Raw genomic sequence first — 15,914 nt, forward strand, 5'->3', positions numbered from 1 at the left:
AATGCCACTTAGGAACTGTCGCTTCAGACAAATGATTTCACCTCATGAATTTCAGTGTCCTTACACGGCTGTTGGAATGATTAAATAAGAACTCACGTAAAAATACCTAGCATAGTATATGGCACAGAATAGGTAATGAATGTCAGTATTTATGGCCCTTCTCTAGATAATATGAATCATTTAAAATGATCATTTAAAACCAATGACTTAGCTCTGGCAGAATTGATTTAAATTGTTTTGGTATCAGAACTTCATTTTTTTACATTTATTTTGTCCTTATTTTAGTTGTTTTCAGGAAAGATGGTAAGTTTGGTTGAATAATTCTTTTGGTTATGGTCTTTCAAGCCATTAGTCTATACCCTGGCAGGTGTTTTATATATATATATATATATATATATATATATATATATATATATATATATATATATTTAAATTTGTAACTAAAGGCAGTGTTGATTTAGGCTGTCTAGGACAAGAAGCAACACATCACTCCTGCCGCTGGAGGGGAAAAGCAAAGCAATGTTACAGGTTAGGTGTGCTTGTTACCTTTGTAAGAAGAGCTCCACCGCACTGGCATGAGTAGCAGACTGCAATGGGACCAGGCAACAACTAGATACTATTTTTTCTAGTAGTTTAGTAGTAAGGGGAAAGGAAGAGGGAAGGAATTTCCAAATACAGAATCAGTGATTCTCAAATCATTTTTCTCAGACAACATGTATCAAAATCACTTTCGGATTTGGTTAAAAACAGCAACAAGCAGATTTCAGGGCTCTCTACTGTGTCCCAGTCCCAAGAACCATGGGGCCAAAGATTTTACACATCCAGAAATTTTTAAGTACAATTAATTTCTGAAAACCACTATCCTGGACTTACATATACAATTTATTACCCTACTATCTTTCCAAAACAGGTAGGGAGTTTCAGTGTGAGCGGTCTCTGATACACAACAAGGAAGAAAAAGTAGAGCTATAAACTGGGTGAAATCTTTGAAAGTGAAAAAAAAAATGAATTTAACTCAATCACTTCTAAAACAAGAACTGGCACAAAATATATTCAGTTCGAACAAAAATAATTCTAATAATTAGAATTATTCTAATTCTACGGTATGGATGCTAGTGGGAGATCTATAAGCACAGTCAGGCTAAGAGGTCAGATGAAGCATAACATTTTCATCCTTTAAGCGTCTGCCTTCAGCTCAGGTCATAATCCCAGGGTCCTGGGATCGAGTTCCACATTGGGCTACTTGCTCAGAGGAAAGCCTACTTCTCCCTCTGCCTGCCACTCCCCCTTCTTGTGCTCGCGCTCTCTCTCTCTCTCTGACAAATAAACAAAAATAAAATCTTAAAAAAAATTTTTTTCACCTTACTATTCCTCTCAGCACAAAAATGATTTCACTTAGATTTTGAGAAAAAGGAAAATGCCTTATTTTTATATATGTAAAAATCATGGAGACACTGCATAATGACATGCAAAATTCTCAATCATTTATAAAATGAAACATGTGACTTCAAAGAAACTTCTGGTTCTTACTTTAAGTCACTTCTAGACAACCAAACATCAAACATACCAGTTCTCTCTGTTGAAAAACTTTAGGAAACATGAAGAGCTTTTATCTTTTATCACAGCTGTTGACATTCTACATCCAAATGTCTAATTTTGTCTCCAAATGTCAAATTTTAATTTCAACAGGATTTTATAAATGTTGAGGAGCAACTTAAAATATAAAATTTTATATATAAATTTTCTTATGAAATCTTTACAGGTTCAGAATCAATCAATGCAAAGAATTTCAAAGGTTAGAGCTATGGGCCGCAGCCTTTCATTTATTTGTAAAACAGGAGTGACAGTACCTTCCTTGTACAGGGTAACTGTCCTGTGAGGAATAAATGAGATAAAGCTAGCAAAATCACTAAGCACAGTTGTCTGACAATGTACAACATCAACTTTAATCTCAATCTTTATCTCTTTTTCCCTGCTACTCTAATGCCCCAAATTTTTGCCCAAGTATTCAACGAACACTGATGTTACATCTGCTCTAAAAAGTCAGACTAAATTTTCTAGGTTCAAAAATTTCAAAAAAAAAAAAGAAATGAAATCTTGCCATTTGCGATGACGTGGATGGAACTAGAGGGTATCATGCTTAGCGAAATAAGTCAATCGGAGAAAGACAACTATCATATGATCTCCCTGATATGAGGGAGAGGAGATGCAACATGGGGGGTTCAGGGGGTAGAAGAGTAAATGAAACAAGATGGGATTGGGAGGGAGACAAACCATAAGTGACTCTTAATCTCACAAAACAAACTGAGGGTTGATGGGGGGAAGAGGGTTGGGGGGGGTGGGGTTATGGACATTCGGGAGGGTATGTGCTATGGTGAGTGCTGTGAAGTGTGTAAACCTGGCGATTCACAGACCTGTACCCCTGGGGATAAAATTATATGTTTATAAAAAATTTTTAAAAATTTCAAAAAGGAATTGTGATAACTGAGTGACCATACCTTATTAAAATACATCTCTAACTACTAAATGTACTATACTTTAATCCTAATCTATTAAATTTCTCAAAAATTAAAATCTTGAGCTGGACATATTCTGGTTAAAAAAATCAGAGCCATAATTCATAAAATATGAAATAGGCAATCCTAATCCTAATAATTTAAAAAGAAATACCTTCAACTACGTAAAAGTTAAAAATTTCTGCATATAAAAATTGCCATGGGGCACCTGGATGGCTCAGTTGGTTAAGCACCCAACTCTTAATCTCAACTCAGGTCCTGATCTCAGGGTTGTGAGTTCAGGCCCAGCATGGAGCTTATTTAAGAAAAAAAAAAAAAGAAGAAGAAGAAGAAGAAGAAGAAGAAGAAAGTAGAAAGAAAAGGCAAAACTATTTTACATAGAAAATATGTTATTAAAATCACATTTGCCTTCATGCTAATAATTTTTTCTTTCAATGCTAAATTAACTTTAGAATATATAAAAAAGTATGCACTAAGCATAGTATTTTTCAATGACATTTAAGTAATTTTTTAAGTAAAAATAAAAATGAGAACAGTGTAGCATACTTTGCAAAATTAGTACCTCACAGAAGCCTTCCAGAAGTAAGAAGGATTCATCTCCTAACAAAAGCATTTTATTTCTAGTTAATGAATGATTACAAAAAGTAGCTCTTAAGTAGAAAATTGCCCTGGGAAATTACTGGCAAAAAATGCTTTAGTGCGACACTAAAGTAGGTTTTTTATTTCAACCATTATTTGATCTAATAAAGAAAATAAGTGACTTAATAGAAATTTTGAATATGATATTTTTAATAAACAATCAATACAACAGGATACATTTTTCAGTATTTAAGAATAGTACATTAAGAAATAATGTTTCCCTCCACCCCCACCCCCACCCCCAAAAAAGAAAGAAAACTGCAGGTTTAAAGTAAAACTTCCTAAAGTAAGTCATTTAGCACTAAAAGAAGCTGTAAAATTCCCTGAAGTTAAAATGTACCACTATTGTTCTACAAAGTTCAAAATCCAGTTTACTGAAGAGGCAGAAAACTGAACTTTATTTACCTCCTCTAGCATGGTACCAATTACTCCTGGTTCTTGTACCTTCTTGTCGAGAATTTTATTATAGTAACCTACTAACACACTGGCCCTGGCTCAAACCCATCCTCAGAGCTCATGTGATTAACCTTCTCAAAAGGCAGTTCTGGCCATTTCACACCTTTGAACTAAGATCATCAATTCCTTACAGATTTAAATATGAAACTGTGAGATCTCTATGGTGTGGCTTGAACTACATTTCTCTCATCTTACACCAACCAACCCCCTTTAACTATGACACTCCAGCCAATGGCGTCAACTAATCTCTACTTCTCAGAGCCTACACTTCTTTGCCTCTGCTCATGCATCTCAACCAGCTAAAATCTACTTACCCACCTAAGTATCAAAAAAGATCACCCCCAATATCCAAAATTTGACTTGAATTCTTTGTTTTGAACTGCTATAGCACTTTTCGCCTTTCCTCATAACCTACATATGACAATTATTATGCATGTAAATTATCCGTCAAAAGTTTGCTGAGGACTAGGACAGTTTTATCTATGTATATATTCTCCAAAATACCTAGTATCTTACTGAGAGAGGGCACTTAATATTTAATTAGCTCAATAAATAGCTAACATATAATTAGATATTTAATTAACAACTTAATTAACTAACACATGATCAAGATTTAAGTCCATTAAGTTCTACATAGTGAAAAGCACGGAACTTCAGGCTACCCAACTCAAGTAGAGCTAATTCAGGAGCTTCTTCCTCTCAGGATCCCTCTCTAGATTTTTAAGGCCTTATATAGAGTACCTCCCAGCTAATAGCAGTATTAAGACAAAAACCTGAAATCTGAGATATTAAATCAGTAGACCTGGACACTGAACAATAAATCTGCATTTAGTTATATCTGATATAATTTTACTTCCTTACTAGCATTTCCATAAACCCACAGAGTCATTAAACAGTAGACCCCAATTTTTTTCGGGGGGGGGGGGGGGGGACAGCGGAGGAAAATCATGGATCCCTTTGGAAACCTAATGATTCTCTGATTTTTAATATAATTTTGTGGCTTATAGACTCTTATTAACTAAAGCTCAACTCTGGGCCCAAATATTTGCCTTAAGTAAAGAATTCTGGAATATTATACTACTTTTTATATGTGTTATAAAGATGTTACAGTAGGGAAAGGAAAAGGACAAGGCAAATGATTAGCAAAAACTAGCAAAAATGGCCAGAAATTACAGAGTATTATACAGTAGCTCTATCATGTGATGATTGAGTTAGAACACAAAAGCCTGTGGAGAAACTCAAAGTTCACAAATGTATTTTCCCTGAGGGAAGACCAGATGTACCAATGAGATATTCAATATTCCTGCTCTGACCAGTCAAAGATAAAAGGTGAAATTTAGAGATGTGAACGTGCACCAAGGCAGTTCAGCCACAGAAGAAAGCAAGCCAAGAAACAGAAGCCAAGGACTGGGACAAAATGACCACAGAAGCTATTAAAATGAGACACATCACACTTGGACACTGTTTACTATCTTACTGTGCATACACATTTCAAGGTCTGGGAGTAGAAATTCATGATAAATGATGCACAGGATATCAAGCATGTGACTGTATTTCATTTTTAAGGGGAAAATGCTGATGCATTGGCTGAACAGTACTCAAACACTGGATGTCAGCCTCACTCCTATTCTCTTCCCACAATGCTACACTTTCCACTAATAACACACTCATGCCAGCAAAAAGCGTCCTCTGCAAGGAAATGAACACAGAATCAATACATCACAGTCACAAATAACCAGGAAAATACCAAGTCCTTACGCAAAAACGGGTCTAACAGCATTGTTCATGTTCCCAAAAGTTGCTCGACCCAGCAGTTCTCTGAAACAGTTTTCGGCCAGCACAGCGGGATTCTCTTCTTTGTCAGTGGCAGGAGGGGAGGGAGGAGGACCTGTGCGGCTGGTCAAAAAAGGGAAATGAAGAAAGCCACATGAAAGAAGTCTAACACCAGTTTTAACAGCTAACAGAACAGACTTGACTCCACAGAAATGTTAAAATGTTTTCCTTTTCTCCCAAAATAACCTAAGAATAAGAAACACATACAGTCTAACCTTCTGTTTAAAAAAGTGAATAGCAATTACGATCATTATTACTTTGGTTCCTTCTGACTGCCTACGGGCCAGCCTCTGGGTCTCTAGAGAATAGCAGATGTTCAGCTGCGATTTCGGTTTCTCACACTTGCAACTTTTAGTATTAATTCAAAGAGCAATTTGGATGCTCAGCAACCAGCAGCAAGTGTAAATTTACTCTAAAAGAAATAAAACCTTAAATGTATGAGTAAGAATCTGTGGTTTACTAAGCCTAAAGATAATTTTTTCAGAAAGGGGAATATTTAAACTCATTCAAGTTTATGAGATCACTATTTACACAGTACTAAGGACAAATTTGCTTATCCTGGCAAGTAAGCACACAAACACATATATAAAAGTAACACACCCTCAACCCCAGGATCTTTATTCCATACCTGTCAGTCTCTTCTATCTTTTGCATGTTAAACAACAGGGATGGAACAATTTTATCCATATGCTGGGGTTCCCAAATGGTAGCCCGAAGTTCATCATTAACTGTTTTGCGAACCACTCCTTGAATACCCCTGATTCCAGCAATTCGGATTCTATAAAAAAGAAAAAACTGAGTCATGAAAAAGGTTAAACAAGTTTGCCTATTTAGCTAAGAACATGGATGCCAAGTAAATACTGTTATCTCAAGTCAACAAAATGAAAATAACACAAGTCTAAGAAATTAATATCTCAAAAATCTAAGATAGATATATGGTAGTTCTAAAAGAGATTTACTTTATGTGGTTTTTTTTTTTTAGTTTTTTAATATAATCGCTACCCCCCAGATGCAGGGCTTAACCTCACAACCCCAAGATTAAGAGTCACATGCTCTACTGACTGACCCAGCCAGGTGCCCCAAGATTTACTCTGAATACCTTCTTTTAAAAATCAGTATTTAAAGTTTAAAGGGACTGTAAAGTATAATAATATCAAGTTTATTTATTATTTTTTAATAAAAAAGAATTTAATCAAAAGCATTAGGTTTTCCTAAGGGGTGACTATAATTTAAACTAGTATGAACTAGATTCTTTCTATTTCTTGCCTGGAAGTCTCAGAAGCTAAGTGAAAACAAGATCTCACTCTTCTTGAACTCCCTTCAGTGCTTTCTCAGACTTTTTCACTGTTTGTCCCCAAGGACCTCTCCTTTCACTTCCCACAGTCCACAGAGAAGACGACTAAGCTGGTTCCCATAAAGGTACTGTGACAAATGAGAACTATCAAAATGGGAGTACAGACAACCTCCGCCATGTTTAAACATACAGACCCATGTATACTAACATATGTACACATCATGTATATGTGTGACTGAAAATCCACATAGGAGAGAATTCTCTTGCCCTATTATCCCATCACAACCCACAACTTCCTCAAGCTCTTCACTCCTCCTCATTCTTCTTCTTCTTTTTTTTTAAAGTCTACAGGTTCAAGAATGAAAAGAAAAAACATTAGAAAACAGCATATAAAAGCCGGGGAGGAAGAATCTCAAAAGCAGAGCTAACCTGGTCACCCATTTGCCTCCAAGCAACTTCTTTCTGGCCCAATTTGATTGTTATTTACTTCCTTTTTTTGCTACTACCAAAATACTAACCAAGAGAAGTTTATTTAGCTCACCCAGCATAGTCTTCTAAAAGTTACAGGTTTTGAAGAATGAAAGCTATGGGGAAGGGCGTGACTGTGTCACCCAAGAGGATATAACACAGGCATTCAGGAATGGCAGATGGAGAAAAGGATAACAGGATACTAAAGAGGTAAGAAAGTGAACAGGAAACAAAGACAGATGTTGCCTATTTCAAAGCTGTGTCTATACATGTCACTTTCTAAAACAAAGCCTTAAGAGACTCTTGTACAGCTATCACAAGCTGGCAAGACTAACATTACTATCACGGTGTCTGCTTTGTGTGCCTGCCATTACTCCCTGGGTGATGAGAGGACTAAGCACAAGGTCGCACAGAGCACACGAACAAGATGCCACAAGGAGGATGGCTGATGCCTCATGACACAGCAGCCTAAATGGAGGGCAGCAGACGTTGATGCCCTTGCTCAAAAGAAGGAGAATCTATAGCTACTATAAACAGCTGGCATCCAATTCAGATCTAGATCTGGCCTAACCAATATATGCTAGCCATGAAGGAACTGTGCCTAAAGCACAAGAATATTGTAAGGATCTAAATGAGTTAATGAGCTAATTCATTACAGCGCTTACCCAATAAAACATTAAACTGGCACACAATTACTCACAAAGTGTTAGCTGCTCCTGCTATTGTTAATCATTATTATGACAATGATGACTGCTACCGTAACTGAAGGTTGCTTAGGAAATTAGAGTTTAATAATTAAGATTATGGGGGCACCTGGGTGGCTCAGTGGGCTAAAGCCTCTGCCTTCGGCTCAGGTCATGGTTCCAGTGTCCTGGGATAGAGCCCCACATCGGGCTCTCTGCTCTGCAGGGAGCCTGCTTCCACCTCTCTCTCTATCTGTCTGCCTCTCTGCCTACTTGTGATCTCTGCCTGTCAAATAAATAAAATCTTTTAAAAAAATAATAATAATAATAATTAAGATTATGATGTACAGGGTGCCTGGGTGGCTAAGTTGGTTAAGCAGCTGCCTTCGGCTCAGGTCATGATCCCGGAGTCCCAGGATAGAGTCCTGCACTGGGCTTCCACCTCCACAGGGAGTCTGCTTCTCCTTCTGACCTTCTCCCCTCTCATGCTCTGTCTCTCTCTCTTAAATAAATAAATAAAATCTTAAAAAAAAAAACTTTATATAAAAAAGATTATGATGTACGACTTTACAGGTAGGAACCATTTCTGCAAGGCAAATATGTTAAGAAAATCTCAAGTTTTCAGCACCATTTCCTAGTCCCCTGAATTCTATGTGATACAGTTTTGCTTAAAAAAAAAAAAATGACAGATAACTCTGAAGAAAACCAAAAGCACTTTTATTTAAAACAAAGTGGAAAAAAAAAAAATCAAACCTTATATCTTAAAAGCTTTTTAACTTATTCATTTATTTCACTGATTCAAACAAAATGTCATTTTGCAACTTCAAATATATAATTCTGGAAAGACTCAGAATTAGAAAAAAGTACCATAAAGCCTTTCATTTGTATTTAGAAAATTTCAAGTTTCTTTTTATAAATATTACTGAAAGATGTTAGATGAAAATACATTAAAAAGACAAGATCTTTCACTAGGGGGCAGTACATACCTAAAAATAAGGCATCTTAAGTAATAAATTTTAAACCTTTTTTTTTTTAAGGATTTATTTAGTTATTTGAGACGGGGGTAGGGAAGGAGAGAATCCCCAAGCAGACTTCCCACAGAGCATGGAGCCCAATGCCCTGCTCAATCCCAAGACTCTGAGAACCTGAACTGAAATCAAGAGTGAGCCACTTAACTGAATGAGCCATCCAGACACCCCTAAATTTCATAAATAACTATGGATAGCACAAACACTTTTCACCTACCCTAGTTTATATGTGAAACTCACGGCAATCAAATTTGAGAAATATCTGTATATTTAGTAATCCTTACGATACTAAACAAAAGAAATACTACATTCGATATATTTGCCATATTTTAAAAGAAAACGAAATTGTCAAAATCTTTAAAATCTATCCTTTTCTTTAGGTAATCTTTATACCTTTTTGCCCCATTAATAAGTTAATGTCAGCCTTTGAGAACAGAGAGAAATTTTTTTCTTTTTTTTTAAGATTCATTTGAGAGAGAGAGCGTCCATGTGTGTGTGCAAGCTGGAAGAAGGGAAGACGGAGAGGAAGAACCTCAAGCAGAACCTTGCTGAGCCACCCAGGCAGCCCAGAAGAGGGACAAATTTTATAAAAAAAAATTTTAAATGTGCTTTAGGGAGGAAAAAAAAGGATTTTAATGGTAACTGGAAAAAAGAGGAAATTAGCAAGACAGTTACACTTCTATCTACCTTTCTAAGGCTCTACACTCATAATAAAGAGTAACAGCATAATTCAAATTGGCCAATACTAACTGAGGGAAAATTGTACCTATGACATGTCAGACAATGTGCTTGTATCTGAAAACAACTAGTAAATCCCTTCTCAGCTTTCTTTCTCCATGTTAAAATAACTTTTTACATTTGTTTTGCTTTGTATAAACCAACATTGTAAGTTTGCACACTAAAAGCTAGTTATATTTCTGCACATCCCTTATTTTAAAAGAAAACTAAAAATTACAAACATGCTAAATCTTGACTTCAAACTGCCTACAATAACTCTCTGAATTCAGGTTAGTTTTCAGGTGTAGTATCATAAAGCTCAAACTACTTTTTATTTACCAGATTCATTTTGATTTCAGTTCCTAACTTTAGTTTCTCATTTCCACATATATATCAATCTATAGACTGTGCCTGCAGTTTAAATATTTGATTCCAGATTACTAACAAGTATACAGAAGAAATGTTTAAAAACACCCAAATCAGTTGTTAGGATAAACTCAGACTGACAAAGATTCAGTAATACTCTTTCATTCATTCAATTTATGTATGTATTCATTAAAAAAGTACTTACTGAGAGCCTACTATGTGCTCGGCACCATTGAAACTAGTGATACACCAGCCCTCAAAACAAGGACCCTGTCCTCTTGGGAGTTCATATTCCATGAAGGAACAAGAAACAGAGATAAGAAGAAGATAAAAGACTAAACTGAGAAACCAGTCTCAGTTGGGTTACTTCAGCCAGTCCTTTGAACAGTGATAGAAAGTCTTATTTCAAGAAAAAAAGTGTGTATTTTCCCATTTCCTTTGGTAATCGTTATGTAATATACTCTTTATGTCTATGGTAATCAAAACACAGAACTCATTAATAAACTACTCTATGACTTTAAGTCACAGAGGAGGGGTGCCTGGGTGGCCCAGTCGGTTAAGCATTCAACTCTTGATCTCAGCACAGGTCTTGATCTCATCCGGGTCGTGAGTTTAAGCCCCATGTTGGGCTCCATGCTGGGTGCAGAGTCTACTGAATAATAAGTCATAGAGTAAAATAATACATACTCTGTTCGTATTTCTGGATCACTATGACAGGAATGACACATGGCACTGAAGCGAGATACAAAAAAGTCGTAACGTCTGTGATAGGATGGTGTGTCTTCTTCAATATTTGCAAATTTGACAAACTAAAAAAAAAAAAAAAAAAAAGGCACAAAAAAGCCCCCCAAAATATAAACATGTTATCACCTTTTGGAACGTTTGGAACACATTTACTTTCATCCATTATTTGTTACATTAACAAGAACTATCCAAATAAGCAGCAAGCGAAACATACAAAGATCATAAACACTATATACATACAGAAGAAATTTTTTAACAAACTTGAGAAAAATCGCATTATAAATATTAACTTTAACACTTTAACCCAGTTTCTTTTGAGTGAGTGAGCCCACTCTCTAGAAGAAAAGGTCTTACTCTAAAAGCTCTTCTCCAGGGGCACCTGGGTGGCTCAGTAGTTAAGTGTCTGCCTTTGGCTCAGGTCGTGGTCCCAGAGTCCTGGGATTGAGCCCCATGTTGGGCTCCCCGCTGATTGGGAAGCCTGCCTCTCCCTCTCCAGCTCCCCTGTGCTTGTGTTCCCTCTCTCGCTATCTCTGTGTTATAAATAAATAAAATCTTAAAAAATAAAATAAAATAAAAGCTCTTCTCCATTTCCTAGACACTGATTGTACTTTAATGATAACCTCAGTTAGTCCCAAACCTGCAGAAAATTTTATTCCTCAATCATGGGCTGTATCACAGATTTCACAAGAAGCAACAGAAAAAGCTAGAGACAGTGCTTTTGTTTTTGTGGGTTTTTTTAAGATTTTATATTTAAATAATCTCTATACCCCAAGTGGGCTCAAATGCACAACCTCAAGATGAGTTGCACACTTTGCTGACCAAAAGAGCCAGGCACCCCTAGAGACAGTGTTCTAATCATCCACATTTGCATTTTTGTCCACATCCCCTGACCAGAGCATTTGTTTTTATCAGGTGAAAACATTCTAAGAAGAGATCAATCTAGATATGCTAATTAACCTGAAAGAGAACAGTTCTACTCACAGAATTTGTTCCAAGAACTTGAAGCTTTGGTTCCCCTGATTCTAGCAGCTTTGCTACCATATGAAGAAAGCTTTCCACAAATGGTTTGATGCTCTGAGAATGGCAAGCCATAAGAAGCTGGTCCAAAGCCTCCATAGCAATTAAAACATACCTAAGTGTAAGAGAAAGATAATGTCAAAAGATTACTAGCTCTCCAAATTCTCTTAGGTGCTTCTTCATTAGGATAATTAAATGTAAATGCACAGAAAGGAAAAAGGCAAATTTAGTAGTTCCTAAGTGAAATCTTACTTCTCACAAACAGTAATGATCTTAGATTATATAATAACCCTCATACTGAAGTATACAGAAACTATACTGTACTACCACCACACAGTCTCCTTTCTAAACTCTTCTAAAGCTTAACATTAGCTTTGTGTATATTTTTCTTTGGAAACACGGACATTTCTATTTTCCAGATTTCTAACCATCTATCTTTGTATCTGACCAAAAGAGTTACTATAAGCAATGTGCCTGAAGTTTCCAATATAATCTATATGTATTTGTAAATGAGTGTAAAAAACGTCACCAGCAACAACAGAGTCTCATAAGGAAACATCTCATAAAGTTAACCTTACAATTCATCAGATTTTAAAAATTAAAATTGACTTTCAATAACTTTGTTTCAATAACTGTAAGACTTACTAAAAAGTTTTAAGAGGTAACCACATGGAAGTAGAGAAAACCAGTATCACTTGAAGAATGGAGTACTCTAAGAAACAAGGATCATAAAATGAATATGGAAAAGTACTTATAATCCAAATTATCCAAGTTACTATTGTTCAAGCATAGAGAATGGAGTATGATGGCAGACCCTGATTTATAGGTAGGTATACAGCTAGCACAGCTCCAAATCAACATGCTTACATTCTCTGGACCTCAATATCTAAGCCTAATGTTCTCTTTTATTATTCTACTGATAGGTAAAAACATTAAGGGAGTCAATTTCTATTATTTCCATTAAAGAAATATTAGAATACCAAATATCAACGGATGCTTAAGCGAAAGGCAACTCTGTTAACTCACATGTCTATTCTTAAAACATGACCATCAGAAAAGTAATAAAACCTGCAAACATCTATACAGTATACATATTTCCTTGTAAAATGTTACAAGGTTTTATCTTCCACATATCATCTTTGCATGACTCGATGACAAAAAAATGTTCAGAATTATTTAACTTAGGAAGAATTTTCAGAGACATAGTATTAGCAGCAACTAGTTTTCTTACCCAGAACGATGTCTGACAACATCCCTGCTCAACCTTTCTGCTAAGTAAGAACCAATTCGGTCCAGTTTCTCTGGAGCAGATACTGCATAAAATGTCAATTTCTCCATGTCGGCTTTAACAAGGCCATCCTAAAAATAAGAACAGCAAGATAAATAGGCTATCTATATTTTCATAGTTATTTTTTACTTCTAAGCATTGTTTGCTTCACATGTCCCCTTTTGGGTTTCGTGATTAATCCATTATTTATGCTGAACCTTTCTGGCTATAACCTCCTTACTGTAAATAGTCATAATTCTGGATATAGAATTTCCAGAAAGTTAAAGAAATGCCCTTATTCAGGAAGAATATTTAAAAGTACCTTCACAAGCAACGAATTATTCTAACACCTTCCTAAATAGAGAAACAGCTCAACTAACTACAATATGTAGGGAATGGGATGTATTTTATTTATTTATTTTTTAAAAGATTTTATTTATTTGAGACAAAGAGAGAGCGTACAAGCAGGGGGAACAGCAGACAGAGGGAGAAGGAGAAGCAGGTTTCCCATGGAGCAGGGAGCCCCATGTAGGACTCGATCCCTGAGCCAAAGGCAGACACTTAACCAACTGAGCCACCCAGGGACCCCAGGAATGGTTGTATTTTAGTGAAAAGTTCTCGAACAAATTTATTTCGATTTTAAAATTTTACACTGTTGTTAAGCCTATTTTACTACTTTATATATACAACAGTGAACATGTTAAAATGATTCAAAACTTGTTGATATCATTATAAAGCCTTCTTTTAATTAATAACCGAGAGGGTATTAAGAATTGCATGAATCTCTGCTTAGCCAACATATTAAAAAAACAAGAAGAGGACCCCAGTGTGGGATTGGCAAATTTTCACTTGTCTCTGCCCTCTAAAAGGTGACAGGCCACAGGTCTTATGGTACTCCCCACCCTCAGACAACAAATCAATTATCAGCCTGAAACGTTTTGGTCATATATAGTCCAAGTTAACTAAATGGTATTTAGGATTGCTAGAGGAGATAGGAAGGGAGACAGAAAAATTATGTTAAATGATGAATCTACAACTAAAAATCTTTAAAAATCTGCATTTTCATCTGGCCCCTCCCTATTCTCTGGCTATTTTGCCATTGCTCCATCACCAACCTATTTTTTTCTACTTGGTTTTCCTCAAACTTGCTACTTTGCCACCTCTCTTCCCTCTGACAACAAATGAGCTCTTCTCCTTCTCAAAGACGGAAGTCATCAGATTAGGATTTACTGGCAAAAACACCCCTGCTTTCTCAGTGCCCTCTAAACCAGTGTTTTCCCACCACGGTAACTTCACTCCCCCAGGGCAATGACTGGAGACATTTTGGATTGTCAAAGCTGGGCGGTGGGTGTACTAGTATCTGTAGTAGAGGCCTGGGAGGCTAATAAACATCCCACAATGCACAGGATACTCCAACAGCAAAGTAGCAACTGGATCAAAAGGTCAACAGAACCTGAAGAAACACTGCCCCATGCAAAGTCAAAGTGCCCTATTTTTGGAGGACTTGTCTTGGAGAAATCGGTTCGCCTATGTTCTTGCTGTTTGCTTCACATGAGCCAGGATCTGGCTCCATCAAGTCAGCTTCGCTCTTTCCTGGTTTTTTAACCTCTCCCTCTGTATTAGTTCTTCCACATCATTACTTAAATATGACGACCTCTCATCCATTTTTTTTTATTCCTAATTTTATTGAGAAAAATTTATACACAATAAACTACACCTAAGTATATAATTTGAACTATGACAGTTGTTTATCAGTGAAACCACCACTAAAAAACAAGATACAAACATTTCTATCATTTGCAAAGATTCATCATGTCCTTTGCGGTGCATCTCTTCCTCTCCAGGCAATCACTGCTCTGCTTTTCAGCATTATCAACAGCAGCAAGTGACAGAATCATACAGTCTGTATGACTCCTCTCACTCAACTCACCTCTGCCTGGGGATGCTTCTCTAGCTCACCTGGGTTAACTCCTACTCATCCTGCAGGTCTCAATACCCTCCAAAAAGCCTTCAATGCACCCTCCCAACATCCTTTCAAAGCCTGGGTAAGAGGCTCCTCCTGTATGTTCCTTTAGCTCACTGTACTTATCTAGATTATATTTTATCATTCTGTCTCTCACTCATTATCATACTGTTTCTCACTCATAAGTAAATACGTGTCAAGTGCTAACTATGTGCCAGGTACTGTCATAGACACTAGGGAAGAAAGCGTGAGCAAAGAATATATTAACTCATTTAATCCTCATGAGAATCTTATGAAATAGGCACTATTTGTAATTTCCATTTCATGATGAGAAACCGAGGTATCTGCCCAAGATCACAAGGCTAGTAATTATTAAGACCTGGTTTGGTCCCCCTCATTAGATCATTCTTTGAAGGCAGGAACTTAACATGTAGACCTCTGTACTCTGGGCAGTATGCCTGATCTATTTTGGATATACTACATGATTTTTTATTGTTGGTCAATAAATTAAAAACAACAAATAAGGTCAAAGGGTTATAACTGCCACATGTATGCAAGGTTTATATAAGTTTTTTTAAATCTTACTTTACACATCTCCATTTGAACAAATCTTATCTAAATACTTGGCGATCAATCAATACTTTGCAAAAATAAAGATTCTTTCTATAACCATTCTCTACCTGTCATCACTAATCTAATCTACCTGTCATCACTCCCGTGGTCACAAAATGTTCAAAACTCTCTCACTGCCTAGGAGTTAAAGTAGATAAAGGAGAAGCTTTGTCTGTCACTCACTTTCCTCCATAATCTGGCCTCCACCTTATCTTCAGTAACCGTATGCCTCGGACTCCTCAGGACAATGATCTGAATATTCAGTCCATTAAATGACATGACTGGAATTTCAAATCAGAAATCGTGGTCAA

At 36.4% G+C, this 15,914-nt stretch overlaps 1 protein-coding gene across 2 annotated transcripts in view; it reads right to left on the reverse strand.

Annotated features, from left to right (window-relative positions):
• The window catches only part of EFR3A (EFR3 homolog A), a 109,024-nt gene that overhangs the window by 52,384 nt on the left and 40,726 nt on the right, over nucleotides 1-15,914 (reverse strand). For both annotated transcript variants that reach the window (XM_047725117.1, XM_047725118.1), the window contains 5 exons: nucleotides 12,993-13,120; nucleotides 11,726-11,876; nucleotides 10,688-10,809; nucleotides 6,073-6,222; nucleotides 5,370-5,507 (listed from right to left, as the gene is read on the reverse strand). In XM_047725117.1, the coding sequence (XP_047581073.1) occupies nucleotides 5,370-5,507; nucleotides 6,073-6,222; nucleotides 10,688-10,809; nucleotides 11,726-11,876; nucleotides 12,993-13,120 (689 nt within the window). The remainder of the gene's footprint in view (nucleotides 1-5,369; nucleotides 5,508-6,072; nucleotides 6,223-10,687; nucleotides 10,810-11,725; nucleotides 11,877-12,992; nucleotides 13,121-15,914) is intronic.

This window comes from Lutra lutra, chromosome 4 (genome assembly GCF_902655055.1).
Source record: "Lutra lutra chromosome 4, mLutLut1.2, whole genome shotgun sequence".
NCBI lineage: Eukaryota > Metazoa > Chordata > Mammalia > Carnivora > Mustelidae > Lutra > Lutra lutra.